General features: G+C 39.0%; 1 protein-coding gene across 3 annotated transcripts in view; it reads left to right on the forward strand.

Moving 5' to 3' along the window:
* Window positions 1–1,261: 1,261 nt before the first annotated feature.
* Window positions 1,262–16,305, forward strand: part of SPART (spartin) — a 41,224-nt gene continuing 26,180 nt past the window's right edge. The window contains exons 1-2 of one of the 3 annotated variants that reach the window (XM_029210516.1): window positions 1,262–1,417; window positions 11,942–12,753. In XM_029210516.1, coding sequence (XP_029066349.1) covers window positions 11,944–12,753 — 810 coding nt within the window. In that variant the 5' untranslated portion in view covers window positions 1,262–1,417; window positions 11,942–11,943. Of the gene's footprint in view, window positions 1,418–1,618; window positions 1,781–2,280; window positions 2,356–11,941; window positions 12,754–16,305 lie in introns of those variants that run through there. The other 2 variants (XM_029210515.1, XM_029210517.1) reach the window with 2 other exon arrangements.

Raw genomic sequence — 16,305 nt, forward strand, 5'->3', positions numbered from 1 at the left:
ATTTTAGAATGTCAATTTACAATAAAACAATTTGCATCCCTTGCAACTCTCTAAGTGAGATGAAAAATTTTGATGCTCCGTCTAAAAATGAGGGAGAAGGTACAGAGTCACAGTTTTTCAGAATTCTTTTTAAGGTGTATAAGAGCAAAATCATCTAAAACCACTGTGTTAATATATACAACCCTAAGAGGTTTTTCTCTTTGGGATGGCTGGCTGTTATCTTTCTGAGACTCCAGAGAACTACCAAGTGGAACTACCAGATTTTAAATTTTAAATTTTAAATTTAAAAGCCTCCCCCCCCAGTAGTCATCCAATATTCCCCGTCATTAATTAATTTTGATTGAGGGGAGTAACAATTCATCTGGAATTAAGTCTCTGCCATCCTTAAAAAAGTCACTTAGTCTTAAGAGCTCAGGGCACATCATATATATGTATGTATACATATGTATATAGTTTTTTAAGGCAGGTCTATTCAAGAGTATAAAATCTGACATCTTTTGACTGAAGAAAAACATACAACCTAAAAGTTTCAAGATTAAGTTTTATTCAGGGCTCTTACTAAGGACAGTTGCCTGGGACACAGCCTCTCAGATAACTCTGAGGAACTGCTCTGAAGAGATAAGGGAGGAACCAGGATATGTAGGAGTTCTGTGGGGCTTTCTGGTTTTGGTTTTGGTTTTTTTTTTTTTGCTTTAAAAATGTGGTAGAACATCAAAAGATTACCGCTAATCACAAAGAACAGACGTCTAAAGTTCATGATCTTAGTGCTTTTCTCTATATGGGAAGATGCAAGAGTCTGGGCTCATTATTCCATAGATATGCATCTTTACTATCTAGGGCCAGTATCCAAAGCATAGACCGCTTTCGATTTTTCTCCATCCTAAACTCCCCTCAGGGCTTATGGGCGGGGGCAGGGGCTGTTGCTTTGGCTTGATCCTTGTAGGACCGGAAAAGCAGGTAGCATTCCCTGTCCACACAGCTATGCTATCTTACTAATTTTAAAGAACTTCTGAAGAAAAGTAGAGTATGTTTACTCTGATTTTCCCCTGTTAGCTTTCCATAATCATAAATGGTATCGGCACACTTGCTATTTAACCTTAGGAATCAGGAATTTAACATTTTTTGCCGTGCTGCTACAGACTTCTGGCGCACACGGCTCCCCCTAGCCGTCAGAGCTCTCACGTCCCACCGCTCTCGCCCACTCCCCCCAGCCGCCTGGGGTCCGCGGAGAGCAAGAGACTGCGCAAGCGCGGGGCCGTCGACGTGGCCGGGAGACCATGGTTGGGGGTCCACGCTGAGCCGCTGGCTCAAGTGGTTGTCTCCGGGCCTTCCGCCCTCCATCCTTTTCTCGCCCTAGAGTTTTACGGGACTCAGGGGTTCGAAGTGGAGTGACGTCTCCCCAGAGACCATTGAGAAGGTCAGAGTGGACAGAATTTAGGCTGGGCAGGCGGGGACGAGTCCCCCGGGCAAAAGCCCGAGTGGGCCTCCCGTGAAAGCCGAGTTGCGCGGGCTGCGCGCTCGCGCTCGGGTCACGCGGGAGCCGGGCTGGCGGGCCGGGCAGCGCGGCAGCGTGACGTGGCGCGCGGCTCCGGAGGCTTTGTCAGTTCCGGCGTGCGGGCGCGAGCGTGCGGGGCGCAGGGAACCGCGGAACGGCGGGCTGGTCCCGGCTGAGCGCTCGGCGGCGGCTGCGCCGCGTCTGAGGGAGCGGGCGCTGGGCTGCGGCCTCCTGGCGGGGAGCTCTTCGGCCGCTGCCGAAGCGCCCGAGGTCTGGAAGGCACAGGTGGGGCTGCGGCCGGCGGGAGGGAGTCGCCCTTGCGCGGGCCCCCAAGGCGGGCGGGTTTGTGCCAGCGTCCCGAGCCCGCGGGCTGGCCGGGCGAGAAGGGCCGAGAAGGCCGCGGCCCCCAATCCAAGTCTGGGAGATGAAACTTTCCTGGAAGGGAGCAATTTTGGGAGAGAATAGTCTGAGAAGTTGTTCTTAGTTAACCCCCATCGCATAGGTTTACGGAACCTTCGCGCTCCCTACTTTCTCTCCTCTATTTACTGTTTTGTCGCAGAGCGCCGCCTTTCTCGCTTCGGTCGCAGTCCTCCCGACGCATCTCTATTGATCAGTTTTTGCTGCCCCACCCCCGGTGTTTATGTTGGCTCTGAGAATCGATTATTCACCCTCACCCAGCACTTACAGCTTCGTGAAAGTTCGATAGTCTTTCTTTCCACAAAGGTCAACATTAGGAACGGATAGCTCGCGATTTTACTCCTTCGAATACGATTGTTCGTGTTTATTAGGGATTGAGCACTGCAGCAGGTTCCTCCGACTTCATTTATGTGTCTGGAAGAAGTTTCTCTTGGAATGCGCAGGTTCGTGACACGGCATTATTGCGTTCCCGTAGGGCTGGCACAGTTCTGCACTCTCTAATTGTAATGAATTGCTTTACTCTGACTCTTGAGAATGGTCGAGATTTGCCTTAGTGTATTGTAATTTAACGGATTTGCCTTCAAGATTGTTGTTGCCTGTGAAATTACGTTGCCTTAAATATATAGGGATTCAGCAGTTTTCTTTGAAATTTCCAAAAGCAAGTCAAAAAAAGGTAATATAAGAAAGCCCCCCCCATTATAAATGGAACTATTTTTTATTCGCTCTCGTTCACATTAAAGGACCTCATTTGGTGACTTTATATGAAACGTGTTTGAAATAGGAAGCTTTTATGTGTGTCGTCTCTTAACCTGTGGGGCTTTCTGAAACGTCATTGTGTGTAGTTCCTCTAGCAAGCCAGAGTAGGGTGGGATGCTACAGGAGGCAGTTACAGACAGGTCTTTGGAAGACATTCCCGCTCCTTTTTTTTTGTTTTGTTTTGTAAAGGGCCAGATGGGCGGGCATTAGAGCAACTTCTGATGCTCCTTCTAGGGAGATGAGTAGCTGTATTATTAAAGACTACTAGTGATGTTGACGGTTAGCATGATTATTACTACTTTCAAGTGTTTATGGGATTGAACTAAGTCCAAGGGTTTGGTTCAGAATTTAACCTTTGCTCCTCAGTATTTTTTTTAAAGCGCGCGCGCACACACGGTTATATTTGAAGCAAATATATTTTACTTCTTTCATTAGAACGTTTAAAAAATAACTTAAATGTGCCATTGGTATCTGGAGACAGCTTTTGGTTGTGATTGAAGATGGTTATAGAGGTGTAGGTACTGTTTTATTTAATACTTCAGATTGACATTTCAAAGACTTTTTCTGTCCCCAGCTTTAAAAATTCAAGCGTCAAATCATGTAATAATAGCTTTTATCTTTTCAAGACACTTGATGAACACTTAACTATGGTTGAGGATATGATAGACATTGTTTTTTTCTAAAGTCACCATCGTATAGTCCTATTCCTGTGAAATGCATTTTCTCAGAGGCTACTGATAATAAAGCAAATCCCAGAACAACGACAAAATAAAAATATAATATTTTAGTACAAACTTTTTTCTTTCTGTGTTGAGATTCCCAACTGCATTTCACGGGAAAGATACACAGGCTCTTCTCCCTGCTAAATTTTTTTCTCTTCAGAGTAGAGATGCCCAGCAAGGAAGGCTGTTCAGCAGCAGCTGACCCATGGAATCACACCCCCCCACCCCCATGCACACACGTGTGTGCACACACATGCCTGCCTTCCCTTTGAATAGCTCTCCCATTTCGTTCAGTGACACATTATTTAGGAAATCTTTCAGCACACTATGTGAAATAAGCTTTGAAATAAAAATATATGCAAGGTCATATTGCTTCTACCTAGGGTTCCTTTATTGTGCCTTCTTTCTGCCTTTAAATGTTATCTTTTTTTTTAAGGCTTAAGTCTACCGTGAAACACTCCAAGTACCTTTCACACCTCCCTCACTCTGCTAACTTGTAAGCATAGCAGGAGGTTTAGCTTTGGAATCAGACATTTCATTTCATTTTCTTGACAAATATCTGTTGAGCCTGTCTCTTCGAATCTGTCTCTTCCATTTACTAGTTCATTTACTAGTTCTTGAGCAAGCTGCTCAATATTTGTAAAAGATTTTCTAAATCAGATCAAACCTCCAAGGATGTGAGGAGTAAATGGAGCGTAGAACAGTGCCAAGCACATCCAGAGAGCTTAATAAGAGGTAGTGAATTACGGTGCTTCTAAGCGCCACAGACCATGTGTATTTTGTGTTTGCAATATAATAGTGAGTGGCTTTAGAACAGTGTTTTTAATTTGCTTGCGAACCCCCAAAATAATTTTTGTAAAACTATCCCCCTTGCACATGATAGGTTGTTTTATAATGTTTTACATCATACTTTCAGGTAGTTGGAAAGGATGCAGTTTCCCACATGGTATAGATACTGACATTTTAATATAAAATTGGTACATCACTCAACTGTATCTCAAGGAGTATCATATTGAACTTTTATAGCCATCACCATCAGTTTTAAAAATACATGTTTTTTTTTGTTTGTTTTTTTTTTTTCCGGTACGCGGGCCTCTCACTGCTGTGGCTTCTCCCGTTGTGGAGCACAGGCTCCAGGCGCGCAGGCTCAGCGGCCATGGCTCATGGGCCCAGCCGCTCCGCGGCATGTGGGATCTTCCCAGACAGGGGCACGAACCCGTGTCCCCTGTATCAGCAGGCGGACTCTCAACCACTGCGCCACCAGGGAAGCCCAATACGTGGTATTTTACACAGTTCCTTTTTCTTGAAATTGTACTTTGATTTTTACCCACCCCCACTGGATATTATCTTAATGTAATTTATTTATACCTGACAGCTTTTTATTCTGTCATACATGTCTTTAATAAAAATATTTGTGTAAGTTGAAACTAAGTTTTAAAAATTTCCTTTAACTGTAACTCTAGGAGTTATTTTTCTTCTGGATTGAATTATTACAAGTAGTAATAGTTGGTCAGAACAGTGTAATACCTGATGGATTTTGACAAAGAATAAATATGAAAAATGGAGGTTTAGTGGAAATTTATATCTTAACGAGATTGATAGTTGGAGTGGTGCCTCAGTTGAAATTGACACCTCTGACTTTTTTGGGCTGTTTCATAGTACCATGCCTTTCCATTCTGGGGAATACACCATAGTAAAAATAGGAATGAGTGAGAGGTATTTTTGGTAAAGTTTTGTAAAGTGGGAAGATTGAAAGGAGCTTGGAAGAGGAAAAATAACAGTATGATAGCTGAACTGCAGGCATATTCCCAGGGAGGTCAGTTTTAGTGAGGAGTACTAAATGGAAGTACAGGGATCTGGAAGCCTTTTTCTTAGGATTATATATGTTGTTGCAACATGTTCCTTGACAAATCTTCACGTGCCCTAGGGGTACACATTCCCTAATTTAAAGACCATTTGAGCAGTGGTTATCAACGGGGGGATGATTTTGCTGCCAGGGTACATTTGGCAATGTCTGGACACATTTTTGATCTGTCACATGGCGGGTGGAGGGTGTGCTGCTTCTGGCAGCTAGTAGATAGAGATCAGAGTGTGATTAAACATCCTACAGTGATCAGGACAGCCTCCCATAACAAAGAATTTTCCAGCCCAAAATGTCAATCAAACCGAGGTTGAGAAGCCCTGGTTTAGAGGATTAGTTTTGGAATCAGACTATTTATAACCTAGGGCAGTGGGTTAGTAAACTTTTTTTGTAAAGTGCCAGACAGTAAAATATTTTAGGCTTGTGGGACACATATGATCTCTGTTGCATATCCTTGTTTTTATAACCCTTTAAAAATGTGAATATAATTATTAGCTCCAAGGTCTTTCAGGAACATGTGATCTAAGGCAGTTACTGCCTTCAAACCTCAATTTTTTTCCCTCTGCAAAGTACTAGTGATAGTAACAATACCTCAGGAGTTGTTTGTAAGGATTAAATGAGATAAACATCTAGCATAGTCTCCAGCACACATTAAACGCTCTGTAAATTGTGCATTGGTGGTAGTGGTATCCTGTAGCAAGTAGCAAAAAAGTGGGTGCCAGGTCACAGCGTTGTTCAAGACCCTATTCAAGTCAATTTGACAAACTTAAAAATGCTGGTTAAATTCCCAGATCAGCTCACAAAAGCCTGTTTAACCTCTGCTGTCTTGCTTTCTGAACTCTGAGCCTCCTTGTACCCTAAGGGACGTGGAGTGCAGAATTCCTGTCCCCTGGTTTCTAAGGGAAGATCTACTGACATTCTATTCTAAAGACGGAATTCCAGGGAAAGGAAATTTGATTTTGATAGGGGATTCAAGGTAGGGCAAATGAGGTCTGATTATGGTCAATTGTATATGATGTTTTCTAAATTGGAGACTGAATATATATATTCTCTCGACTACTATGAAGTCACTGCATGATAAAGCTAACCAATGGTTTGTTTCTTTTTCAGGTTAGAAAGTATGGTTAGGCCAGTTTTGGTGATGCCTTTATAATGTAAATTATTGCAAAAACAGCCTTATTCTGTTATTATAATTTTTAATGAGATTACAGGAAGACAGTCTCTAAAACTGCAGTATCCACAGTAGGCACATGTGGGTATTGAGCGCTTGAGATGAAGGTACTTGGAATTGAGATCTGCTTCAAGCATAAAATACACACTAAGTTTCAAAGACTTAATGCCAAAAAATAAGGTAAACTATCTCATTAATAATTTGCATATTGGGCATATGTTGGAATAATATTTTGGCTGTATTTGGATAAATAAATAGCATCACTGAGATTTCTTTTTACTTTTTAAATGTGGCTATTAGAATATTTTAAACTACATATGCAGTTAACATTATAATTCTGTTAGACAATCTGCTCTAAAGCTTCAGTTTACTTTTTAAAAATTAGTAATTTTTTATCCTGTACATATTATTAAGAATTAGATATTTTTACAAGACTTGCAGTGAAAATCAGAGGTCCCACCCTCCCAGCCTCATCCCTTACTCCCAAAGGCAGCATGTTTCAATTTTCTTACCAATTCTTTTGGTCTTTCTGTCTAAATCTGTCAACAGGATGCTTATATTGCTACTTTATTTTATTTTTCAGTTTTAGGCATTGTCCATTAATCTCCTAGTAGGAAAGATGAAATTTCAGGTCTTCCATCCTGTACCACAGGCAGAGAAACTTTCTATCCATCCATCTTCCCATCTTCTCAATATGGTTGTATTATAATTTTGCTTGTATCAAGATTCATTATTTACATTATTATGACATTAATCAAAACTGAAACATGCTGTACATGATTACTTTTCTTTCTAGCTCAGCATCTTGTTTTCCCTGGAGTTAATAATTGTCTTGATTTTTATTTCCTTAGTTTACCATGTACTTATCACTGATTAAACCCTGAGTCCTCCCACAGTTATTTATTGGGTTGGCCAAAAGGTTAGTTTGGTTTTTTCAGTAAGATGGCTCTAGTAGCACTTAGTTGTCTTTAACTTCATTCAAAACAATTTTGTTAGATTGTATGTGACAGCTGTCATATCAGCGTGCATTTTAAAAAAGACTTATCAAAATTGGTGAATTTTAATATTGAAGATGGGAGAAAAAAAGCAACATTTTTGGCATATTATGGTTATTATTTTAAGAAAGGTAAAAACGCAATGGAAACACACAAAAAGATTTGTGCAGTGGATGGAGAAGGTGCTGTGACTGATGGAACGCGTCAAAAGTGGTTTGCGAAGTTTCATGCTGGAGATTTCTCGCTGGACAACGCTCCACAGTCGGGTAGACCAGTTGAAGTTCATAACGATGAAATCGAGACATTAATGGAGAACAATCAACGTTATACCACGCAGGAGATAGCTGACATACTCAAAATATCCAAATCAAGCATTGAAAATCATTTGCACCAGCTTGGTTACGTTCATCGTTTTGATGTTTGGGTTCCACATAAGTTAAGCGAAAAAAACCTTGATTGTATTTCCGCATGAGATTCTCTACTTAAACGTAATGAAAACATTCCTTTTTAAAAACAAATTGTGACAGGTGATGAAAAGCGGATACTGTACAATAATGTGGAAAGGAAGAGATCGTGGGGCAGACAAAACGAACCACCACCACCCACACCAAAGGTTGGTCTTCATCCAAAGAAGGTGATGTTGTGTATATGGTGGGATTGGAAGGGAGCCCTCTATTATGAGCTCCTTCTGGAAAACCAAATGATTAATTCCAACAAGTACCGCTCCTAATTAGACCAACTGAAAGCAGCACTCGAAGAAAAGTGTCCAGAATTAGTCAACAGAAAACACATAATCTTCTATCAGGGTAACACAAGACCGCATGTTTCTTTGATGACCGGGCAAAAACTGTCACAGCTTGGCTGGGAAGTTCTGATTCATCTACCATATTCACCAGACGTTGCACCTTCAGATTTCCATTCATTTCTGTCTTTATCTCTTAATGGAAAAAACTTCAGTTCCCTGAAAGACTAAAAGACACCTGGAGCAGTTCTTTGCTCAAAAGGATAAAAAGTTTTGGGAAGATGTAATTACGAAGTTGCATGAAAAATGGCAGAAGGTAGTGGAACAAAAGGGTGAATATGTTGTTCAATAAAGTTCTTGGTGAAAATGAAAAATGTGTGTTTTATTTTTACTTAAAAACCAGAGGCATTTTTTTGGCCAACCTAATAGATCTCTTCTCAAAACTTAAGAACACATTAGGTATTCTATCAATTTTAGTTGCTTGAAGACATCTCTGGAGTTCTGTCTTCTACTCCAGTAAGAACTGGTTGCGTAATTGTCATCTGTGAACTGCTGTCATCAGCCTTGTGATTCCTTTCATCAAACAGAGAATCCAAGAAAAAGAAGGCGTAATATCTGAGCAGTCACTTGGCTGGGTTTGGAAGTTATTTTCACTCAGTCATGAATTAATTATACTATTTTCTTCTAACTTCTGTTGGGTTTAAGAAGTTCCTTAGCAATCTTATTTCTCTATTTATTTTTATGGATAAGCCCTTTTAAGATGGTCCCTTTGAGCCTAATGTTCTGAAATTTCATGGTTGTGGGGTTTTTTTCACCCTTTGTTCATGGGTCTTTTTAATCTGGGATTTTGTGCTTTCCAGTTCTGGGAAATTCTTTGAATTGTTTCTTCAGCTCTTCTATCCCTGATATATTTTTTTATCTATTCTCTATTTCTGGAAATTTTGTTATTCAGATATCAGACCTTCTAGACTGAGTTCTCTCTAATTTTCTTGTCTGTTTTTTCCTATTTTTCATCTCTGTCTTTTTGCTCTGCTTTGCAGAAATTTTCTATAATTTTTTAACCTTATATTCTCATCCCTCTACTGAGTTTTTCTTTCCAGCTATTTTGTATACAATTTTTAAAAGCTCCTTTAGTTCTTTGTCCTTTTTTGTATGTGTATATCCTGTTTTTATTTCATGGATGCAGTATTTTCTTTTTCTTTATGTTGATACAAAGGTTTTTGGAAGTGTTCTTCTCCCTGCGTATTATCCATTTCAACCAAATTGCATTGTTCTTATTTTTCTTTTCTTTCATATTAGATGTTTTCCTCACCAGTTTTCTGATTCTTAGCTCTCTGCTTATGTATAAGATTGGGGCACTAAAATGTTAATTGGAGACTCTGGGGTAGAACCTATCAACCATGGATTCTCTGAAGAGTTAGTTGCTTGGACAGTTCCTGGGGGAACTCTCAGTGTCACTTCTTTAGGTTTTTCCTCTTGGTGGTGGTCAGATTTCTCAGAGAAGACACTACAATCTTTTTTCTGGAGTGGTACCTATCTGCCTGAACTCTAAGACCCAAGTTGGGGAGAAAAGGTTGAAGGTCTCAGTATTCAGTATCTAATTTTTCATCGTCCTGCTTTTGATATTTACCCTTAATCATGTCTGATAGTTCCTGTCCTGAGACATTTTATTTTATGCTCTTTTGAATTAAAATATCCAGTCTTCTTTCAGGGCTGAAGAGAAATAGTGTTTTGGGGTGCTTGGTATAGGAGAGATCTAAAGGTCTACTTCGTAAATTAGCTTTGAATCAGTCCTTTTTTCAGCTCTACCTCTACTCCCTCTTCCAGAGGAAGATTGAATCCCATCAGTTCCTGTGCCTTTCGGAGGTTCTGTGATGAGATATAAATGGGGCTGCTTCTTTGGTTTCCCGATTGACAGTGTAGGCTTCAGCTTTCTCAAATCTGTTTTGTGAGTTACTACTCGTCTTCCTCCTTTTTCAGGAACAAAGCCCTGTTGACTCTTCATCCTCCCTCTTTGTGAGTTACGGCTTTGTTATTTGTTTTATAAAAGGATATAATAAGGTGCAATATAGTGCACTAATCTTAGATTTACAGATTTTTTAATGTATGTATACACCCATGTAATCACTCAGATCAAGATAGAGAGCATTTTCATATGCTGTAAGGTCCCCTCGTGTCCCTTCCAAGTCTATACCAACACCTGTAATCATTATTTTTGTTTCTATCATAATAGACTAGTTTTGCTTGTTCCTCAACTTTACCTGTAAAATCATATAGTATAGTATAGTAGTCTCAATATGAAGTCTTTTGTATGTGGCTTCTTTTGTGCAGTTGGTGAGATTCATCAGTGTTACAGGCATCAATTTAAAAAAAAATTCCTACGTATTACCGCATAATATAAATATGCCACTATTTATCCCTTCTCCTGTGGGTGGGCATTTGGGTTGTTTCGATTTTTTGGCTTTTGTGAATAAAGCTGCTGTGAATATGATTGTACATGTTTTTGTTGTGTATAGTCATTCATTTCTCTTGGTTATATACCTCTAAACGGAATTGCTGGGTCATAGAGTGGGTGAATGTAGCTTTGGTAGAAATGCCAAATTTCCATAGTGGCTGTAGCATTTTTCACTTCTACCAGCAAAGTATATGAGAGTTCCAGTTGCCATCTTCTCTAACGCTCGTCAGTCTTCAGTTTCAGCTTCCTGATAAGTATATATAGCTGACCCTTGAACAACAGGGGATAAGGGGCGCCAGTCCCCACACGATCAGAAGTCCCTCTGCTGCTGTCTCTGCCTCAAACACAAAGGAATCGATACATGACTCATCCAAGGGCAGGAAGCTGAAACAGTTTGGATAGAAGCAGGATGCAGACCCCAGTTCTTTTGATTCCATGTAATGTGATCTCTAATCAAACACACTTTCCCCCATACTTAGTTAATTTAAAGAGCTGTAAAATGAAAATACAGTACTGTATTTACTGAAAAAATCCTTGTATAAGTGGATCCCCTACTGTTCAAGGGTCAGCTGTAGTCATATTATGGATTTTAGTTTCATTTCCCTGAGGGAATCATGTGTTGAACACCTTTTCACATGTCATTTAAATATCCTTTTTTGTGAAGTACCTGTTCATGCCTTTTTCTCATTGAAAAGAATGGTTATGCTTTTTTCATAACCTTGTAAGTCATTTTAATGGAGTTTTGGGAGGGAACAGGGCTAACTGCATGTGAGTAACCTGCCGCCTTTAAGTGGAAGTTGGGTACTTTAAAGCTTCACTCAGATCATTTTTTTTTCTCATTTCTGTCCTCTCCAATGTACGATTCAACCTCATTTTTAATTAGCTACTATAATCTGGAATTATAATGAATTTTAGAGTAAGACTTTTTTGTTCCAACCTTAAAGGTACAGGGAACTTTTATTTCTTGTAAGAAACTAGAACAAGAAAATTATTCAACAGATGTGTTCTGGCTTATTCTCTTATGTTTTTTAATTAAAAAGATATTTATCAGAAACTAACACACCATTGTAAAACAATTATACTCCAATAAAGATGTTAAAAAAAAAGATATTTAGGACCAAGAGTATTATTTATTTATCCATTCAACAAATACATATTGAGTGCCTTCTCTATTGTCAGATCTAATAATAGGCTTAGGGAATACATCAGTGAACAGGACAGACAAGCAAGGCTCCAATCCTCTGAAATATATTTGGGTAGGAGAAACTGATAATAAGTAAACAAAGAGCTAAATAAGGTAATTAAAGATGTATTTCCTGTTTTGCAGAAATGGAACAAGAGCCACAAGACGGAGAACCTGCTGAAATTAAGATCATCAAGGAAGCATACAAGAAGGCCTTTTTATTTGTTAATAAAGGACTGAATACAGATGAATTAGGTCAGAAAGAAGAAGCAAAGAACTACTATAAGCAAGGAATAGGGCACTTGCTCAGAGGAATCAGCATTTCATCAGCAGATCCCGAACACATAGGTCCTGGGTGGGAATCTGCTAGACAGATGCAACAGAAAATGAAAGAAACACTACAGAATGTACGTACCAGGTTGGAAATTCTAGAGAAGGGTCTTGCCACTTCTCTACGGAATGATCTTCAGGAGGTGCCCAAGTTATATCCAGAATTTCCGCCTAAAGATATGTCCGAAAAGTCACTGGAGCCTCAGTCCTTTAATTCACTTCCTCAGCACAATGAAGTAAATGGAAACACTTCAACTACAAGTACAGAGTCAGTTTCTACACCTAGTACTTTTTCCTTACCATCTCAAAGTCATCCATCAGAAGCACCTCCTGCTTATACTCCTCAGGCTGCTGAGGGTCACTACACTGTATCCTACGGAACAGAATCTGGGGAGTTCTCATCAGTTGGGGAAAACTTTTATAGGAATCATTCTCAGCCACCTCCTCTTGAGACCTTAGGGCTAGATGCAGATGAGTTGATTTTGATACCAAATGGAGTACAGATTTTTTTTGTAAATCCTGCAGGGGAGGTTAGTGCACCTTCATATCCTGGGTACCTTCGAATCGTGAGGTTCTTGGATAATTCTCTTGATACAGTTCTAAACCGTCCTCCTGGGTTTCTTCAGGTAAGCCAAAGAAAAATGTAAACATAATTTGAAATATGTGTAGAATATATTATTTTTATTTGTAAATATTTATAATGTGTCCAAGACAGTAAGTGCAAAAAGATTATTATAAATTCTAGTTCCTTTTAAAATATATTTCATGAAATTTATTAGCCTTGAGCATCTATGTTTGTGTTTGATAGCCTTTCTTTTTCCTTTTCTTTAGATGTAAACTCTTGTTTTAGTACTGAATTTGTGAATACAGGACCTGAGGGAAATCAGAATATTTATCCTTAACTTGTAATTTTTTATCTGAAGAAGAAACATAATAACTTTGATTTCAAAAGGGATTTATGTAACTCATGTGTGAATGTGTAACTGTAAATTTCTATACATGTCAAGCCCCAGCTGAGGGGCTGAACTGGGCTAGATCCAGTGTCTGGAATAGTGGTTCTCAACTAGTAGGAATACCCGCCACCCCCGGTCTCCCCATCATGGGGAGGACATTTTTGGTCGTCACACCTGGGACTGGGGAGTGTGCTATTGCTACTGGCATATATGGTGGATAGAGGCCAGGTATACTGCTAAACATCTAAACAGGATCACTCTCATCAATAAAAAAATTAACTGAAAATTTCAGTCATGCCAAGGTTGAGAAACCCTGGTCTACAAGTCGAGACTGTGACGATCATCTAAGATGCAGTTCTAACTTTCCAAGCACTTAAATTTACCAGGATGTCCTTGGTCCAAGAACAAAGACTGGTGCTAAATAAAAGTTGTTGTTAGGAAACTTGTGGAATTTGTAAGGTATTCTGAAGGTGATGGTCCAATATCAATCTGTTTTTAAAAGAGTGGACATTGGTACAGGGAGATGGGGTTCTAGAAGTAAGGATTCAGTATACATTGGGTATAACAAAAGGGTTTGCATGTAAGGGAGATGACTATTTGAGCAAGGCAGGTGCTTTTATCCAGAGTCCAGATGATGTGGTTTAGTTACAGTACTAGTTATCCAGATTTATTTTCTCTCTTGGTATATTCTATTTTCAGTTCTTATGCAGCTTGTACATGGAGTCAACTTGAAGGTTGTTTAAAGATAGTTGGAGACTTACTAGGGATGTATGAAGGAGATATTTTGGGGCATTGTTGACAGGAAAACTTCATTAATGGACAGGAAGAATAGTGTGAATCCCATAAGTTATTTTAAAAAAGAAGCCTTGAGGTTAAAAAGAGTAGGCTTTTTGACTGGCATTGGGAGGGGGCTGATAAAAGATATAATACTTTCTGCTGATCTGGTAATAGAGTAAAAGTGGAATTTAAAAAACCTTTGGGGCCTGGGCTACTGGAGGTGCAGGGAATGAACATCAGAAACATTCTACTACATGCAGAATGAGCTCATGAGCTCAACCATTAAAATGACTTGTTCTCTAGTAAAAATTTGTTTTGTCTTAGTTCTTTTAATTTTGTTTTTAACCTTTCCAACATCTCCTATTTTGAGTCCTAAATAAAATGTAAAATTGTACCCAAAGTTTGAGTCTTTTTAAGGGGCTCTCATTTAAATGTATTCGGATATTTGTAGCAGTGTCCTTAAAGAGAGTAACCAGGTGTTTACTGAATTTTTTTGTTCTAAAAATCAGACATTGAAACAGCTAAGTATTAGAAGTTAGATGTAATTTTTTTGTTGTTGTTTTTTGTTTTTGTTTTTGTTTTTGTTTGCGGTACGCGGGCCTTTCACTGTTGTGGCCTCTCCCGTTGCGGAGCACTGGACGCGCAGGCTCAGCGGCCGTGGCTCGCGGACCCAGCCGGTCCGCAGCATGTGGGATCTTCCCAGACCGGGGCACGAACCCATGTCCCCTGCATCGGCAGGTGGACTCTCAACCACTGCGCCACCAGGGAAGCCCTAGATGTAATTTTTTACACTGCAAAAAAATCACTATTGCTTTATTTAGGAAATTAGAAATTAATTTGGTTTTAAATAGGCAGACTAGAATTCTGTGAATTCTAACAACTATTTTTCTCTTGACTTTAGTTTTAATATACTTTTTAAACCTGTTAAATTTATGGTCAGTTCATAGGGAACTTGGACATGAGATTGCCCTCTGAAAGTGAAACTGGGAGAAGTCAGCCTGTGGTGGATGAGCTCACCAATCTGTAATAATCTACCCTGAGAAAGGTCTATAAAGTTTTATTTGAGAAGATTTGAGGATACTCCATTTCAGTCAAGATGACCAGAATTGTAGTTAATCTTAGAGAAATCATGGCATAGTAAAAGAAACCTTTCCCAATCTTTAGTCATTTAAGTATAACCATTATGATTTTTTTTGTTAAATCCAACACTTGTTATTCATATTTTAATTTAAATGTCTCATTTGTTAATTTTTTCCTAAACAATAACAACTGTGAAATTGAGGGAAAGATACCGTATTTTTCCCTAATACATTTTAAAATATGTTGCTACTCAACTTTAGTTTGTATATTACTTGAAGTAATTTCGTATACCACAGATGGTTATATATCATACTTTGGAAAATACAGTAATCAGTTTTATTGTAACTTGTCTGAAGTTTGACTTTTATAAAAGTTGGAGAGTGGCTTTTGAGATGACTAAAAAAAGAGAATCCATTAAAAAAAAGAATTTGAAAATGTTTGTTAAGCACTTTCTAGGAAAGAGACTTGAGTGCTTGATCCCTGCACATTCGTATTCTGTTGGTCAGAGATGATGATAATATACCAGGATTCTCCATCGTTTATATGAAATATTTAATCCCATTGACTCATGTTTATTGCACAGTATTTTGATCATCTATTCTCCCAAGTTTCTTAATATTAGGAAGAGCGTGTCCTGGGTGAGGGGTGAAGTTATATTCTGGTCACTCAAAGAATAATGGAAATGAATAATTTGGGTATTCTGATTTAAACTTAGTTTCTTCTGAATTTAGATCTCTAGGAGGTGAGCTTAATTAAGTCTTATTGTGATAATCTGACGTCACCAGATGACGTTGCAGGGCAGCTTTGTGCCATTTTGATTTAACTTCACAATAGATAGTGAACCCATAAATGTAACTTAATCTTCTTGCTCTGTCAGATCAGGTTGGGTTTAGTTAAAAGAAAATTCAACATTTTGAATGCTGGGTTTCTAATTAAAATAATTGTTTAGTTTCTCCTGTGGCAGATAGCATGTGCTTAATTACCTAGCCCCACTTTTTGGTTGTTGACTCTGAGCAACTCTGTGTGCCTCAGTTTTCTTGTAGTTAAAATGACAACACTAACCAAGAGGATTAAATCAGTAAATACATTTGGAGTACTTGGAAACAGTTTGATTTTATTTTTTTCCACAAAGGGATGTCTAATTTGAATAATAAAGAAAACCTTAATTTACTTTGACCATTTATTTAAAGCTAGGCTCATTATTGGTTAACAGTGGGCTGTTTAAGGGCACCAGTTTTAAGACTATATAATTAGTGGAGCAATAACATTTTTAGCACAGTTCCTGTGAGTGTTTTGCAGGGAGATCAGACTAGCAAATGGCTGATTTTTGTTGGGGGTTTGTCGATGCTAATGGTTCTAGAAAGCCTT

This window comes from Monodon monoceros, unplaced genomic scaffold, assembly GCF_005190385.1.
Source record: "Monodon monoceros isolate NGI ecotype Baffin Bay Population unplaced genomic scaffold, NGI_Narwhal_1 Super_Scaffold_8, whole genome shotgun sequence".
NCBI classification, from domain to species: domain Eukaryota; kingdom Metazoa; phylum Chordata; class Mammalia; order Artiodactyla; family Monodontidae; genus Monodon; species Monodon monoceros.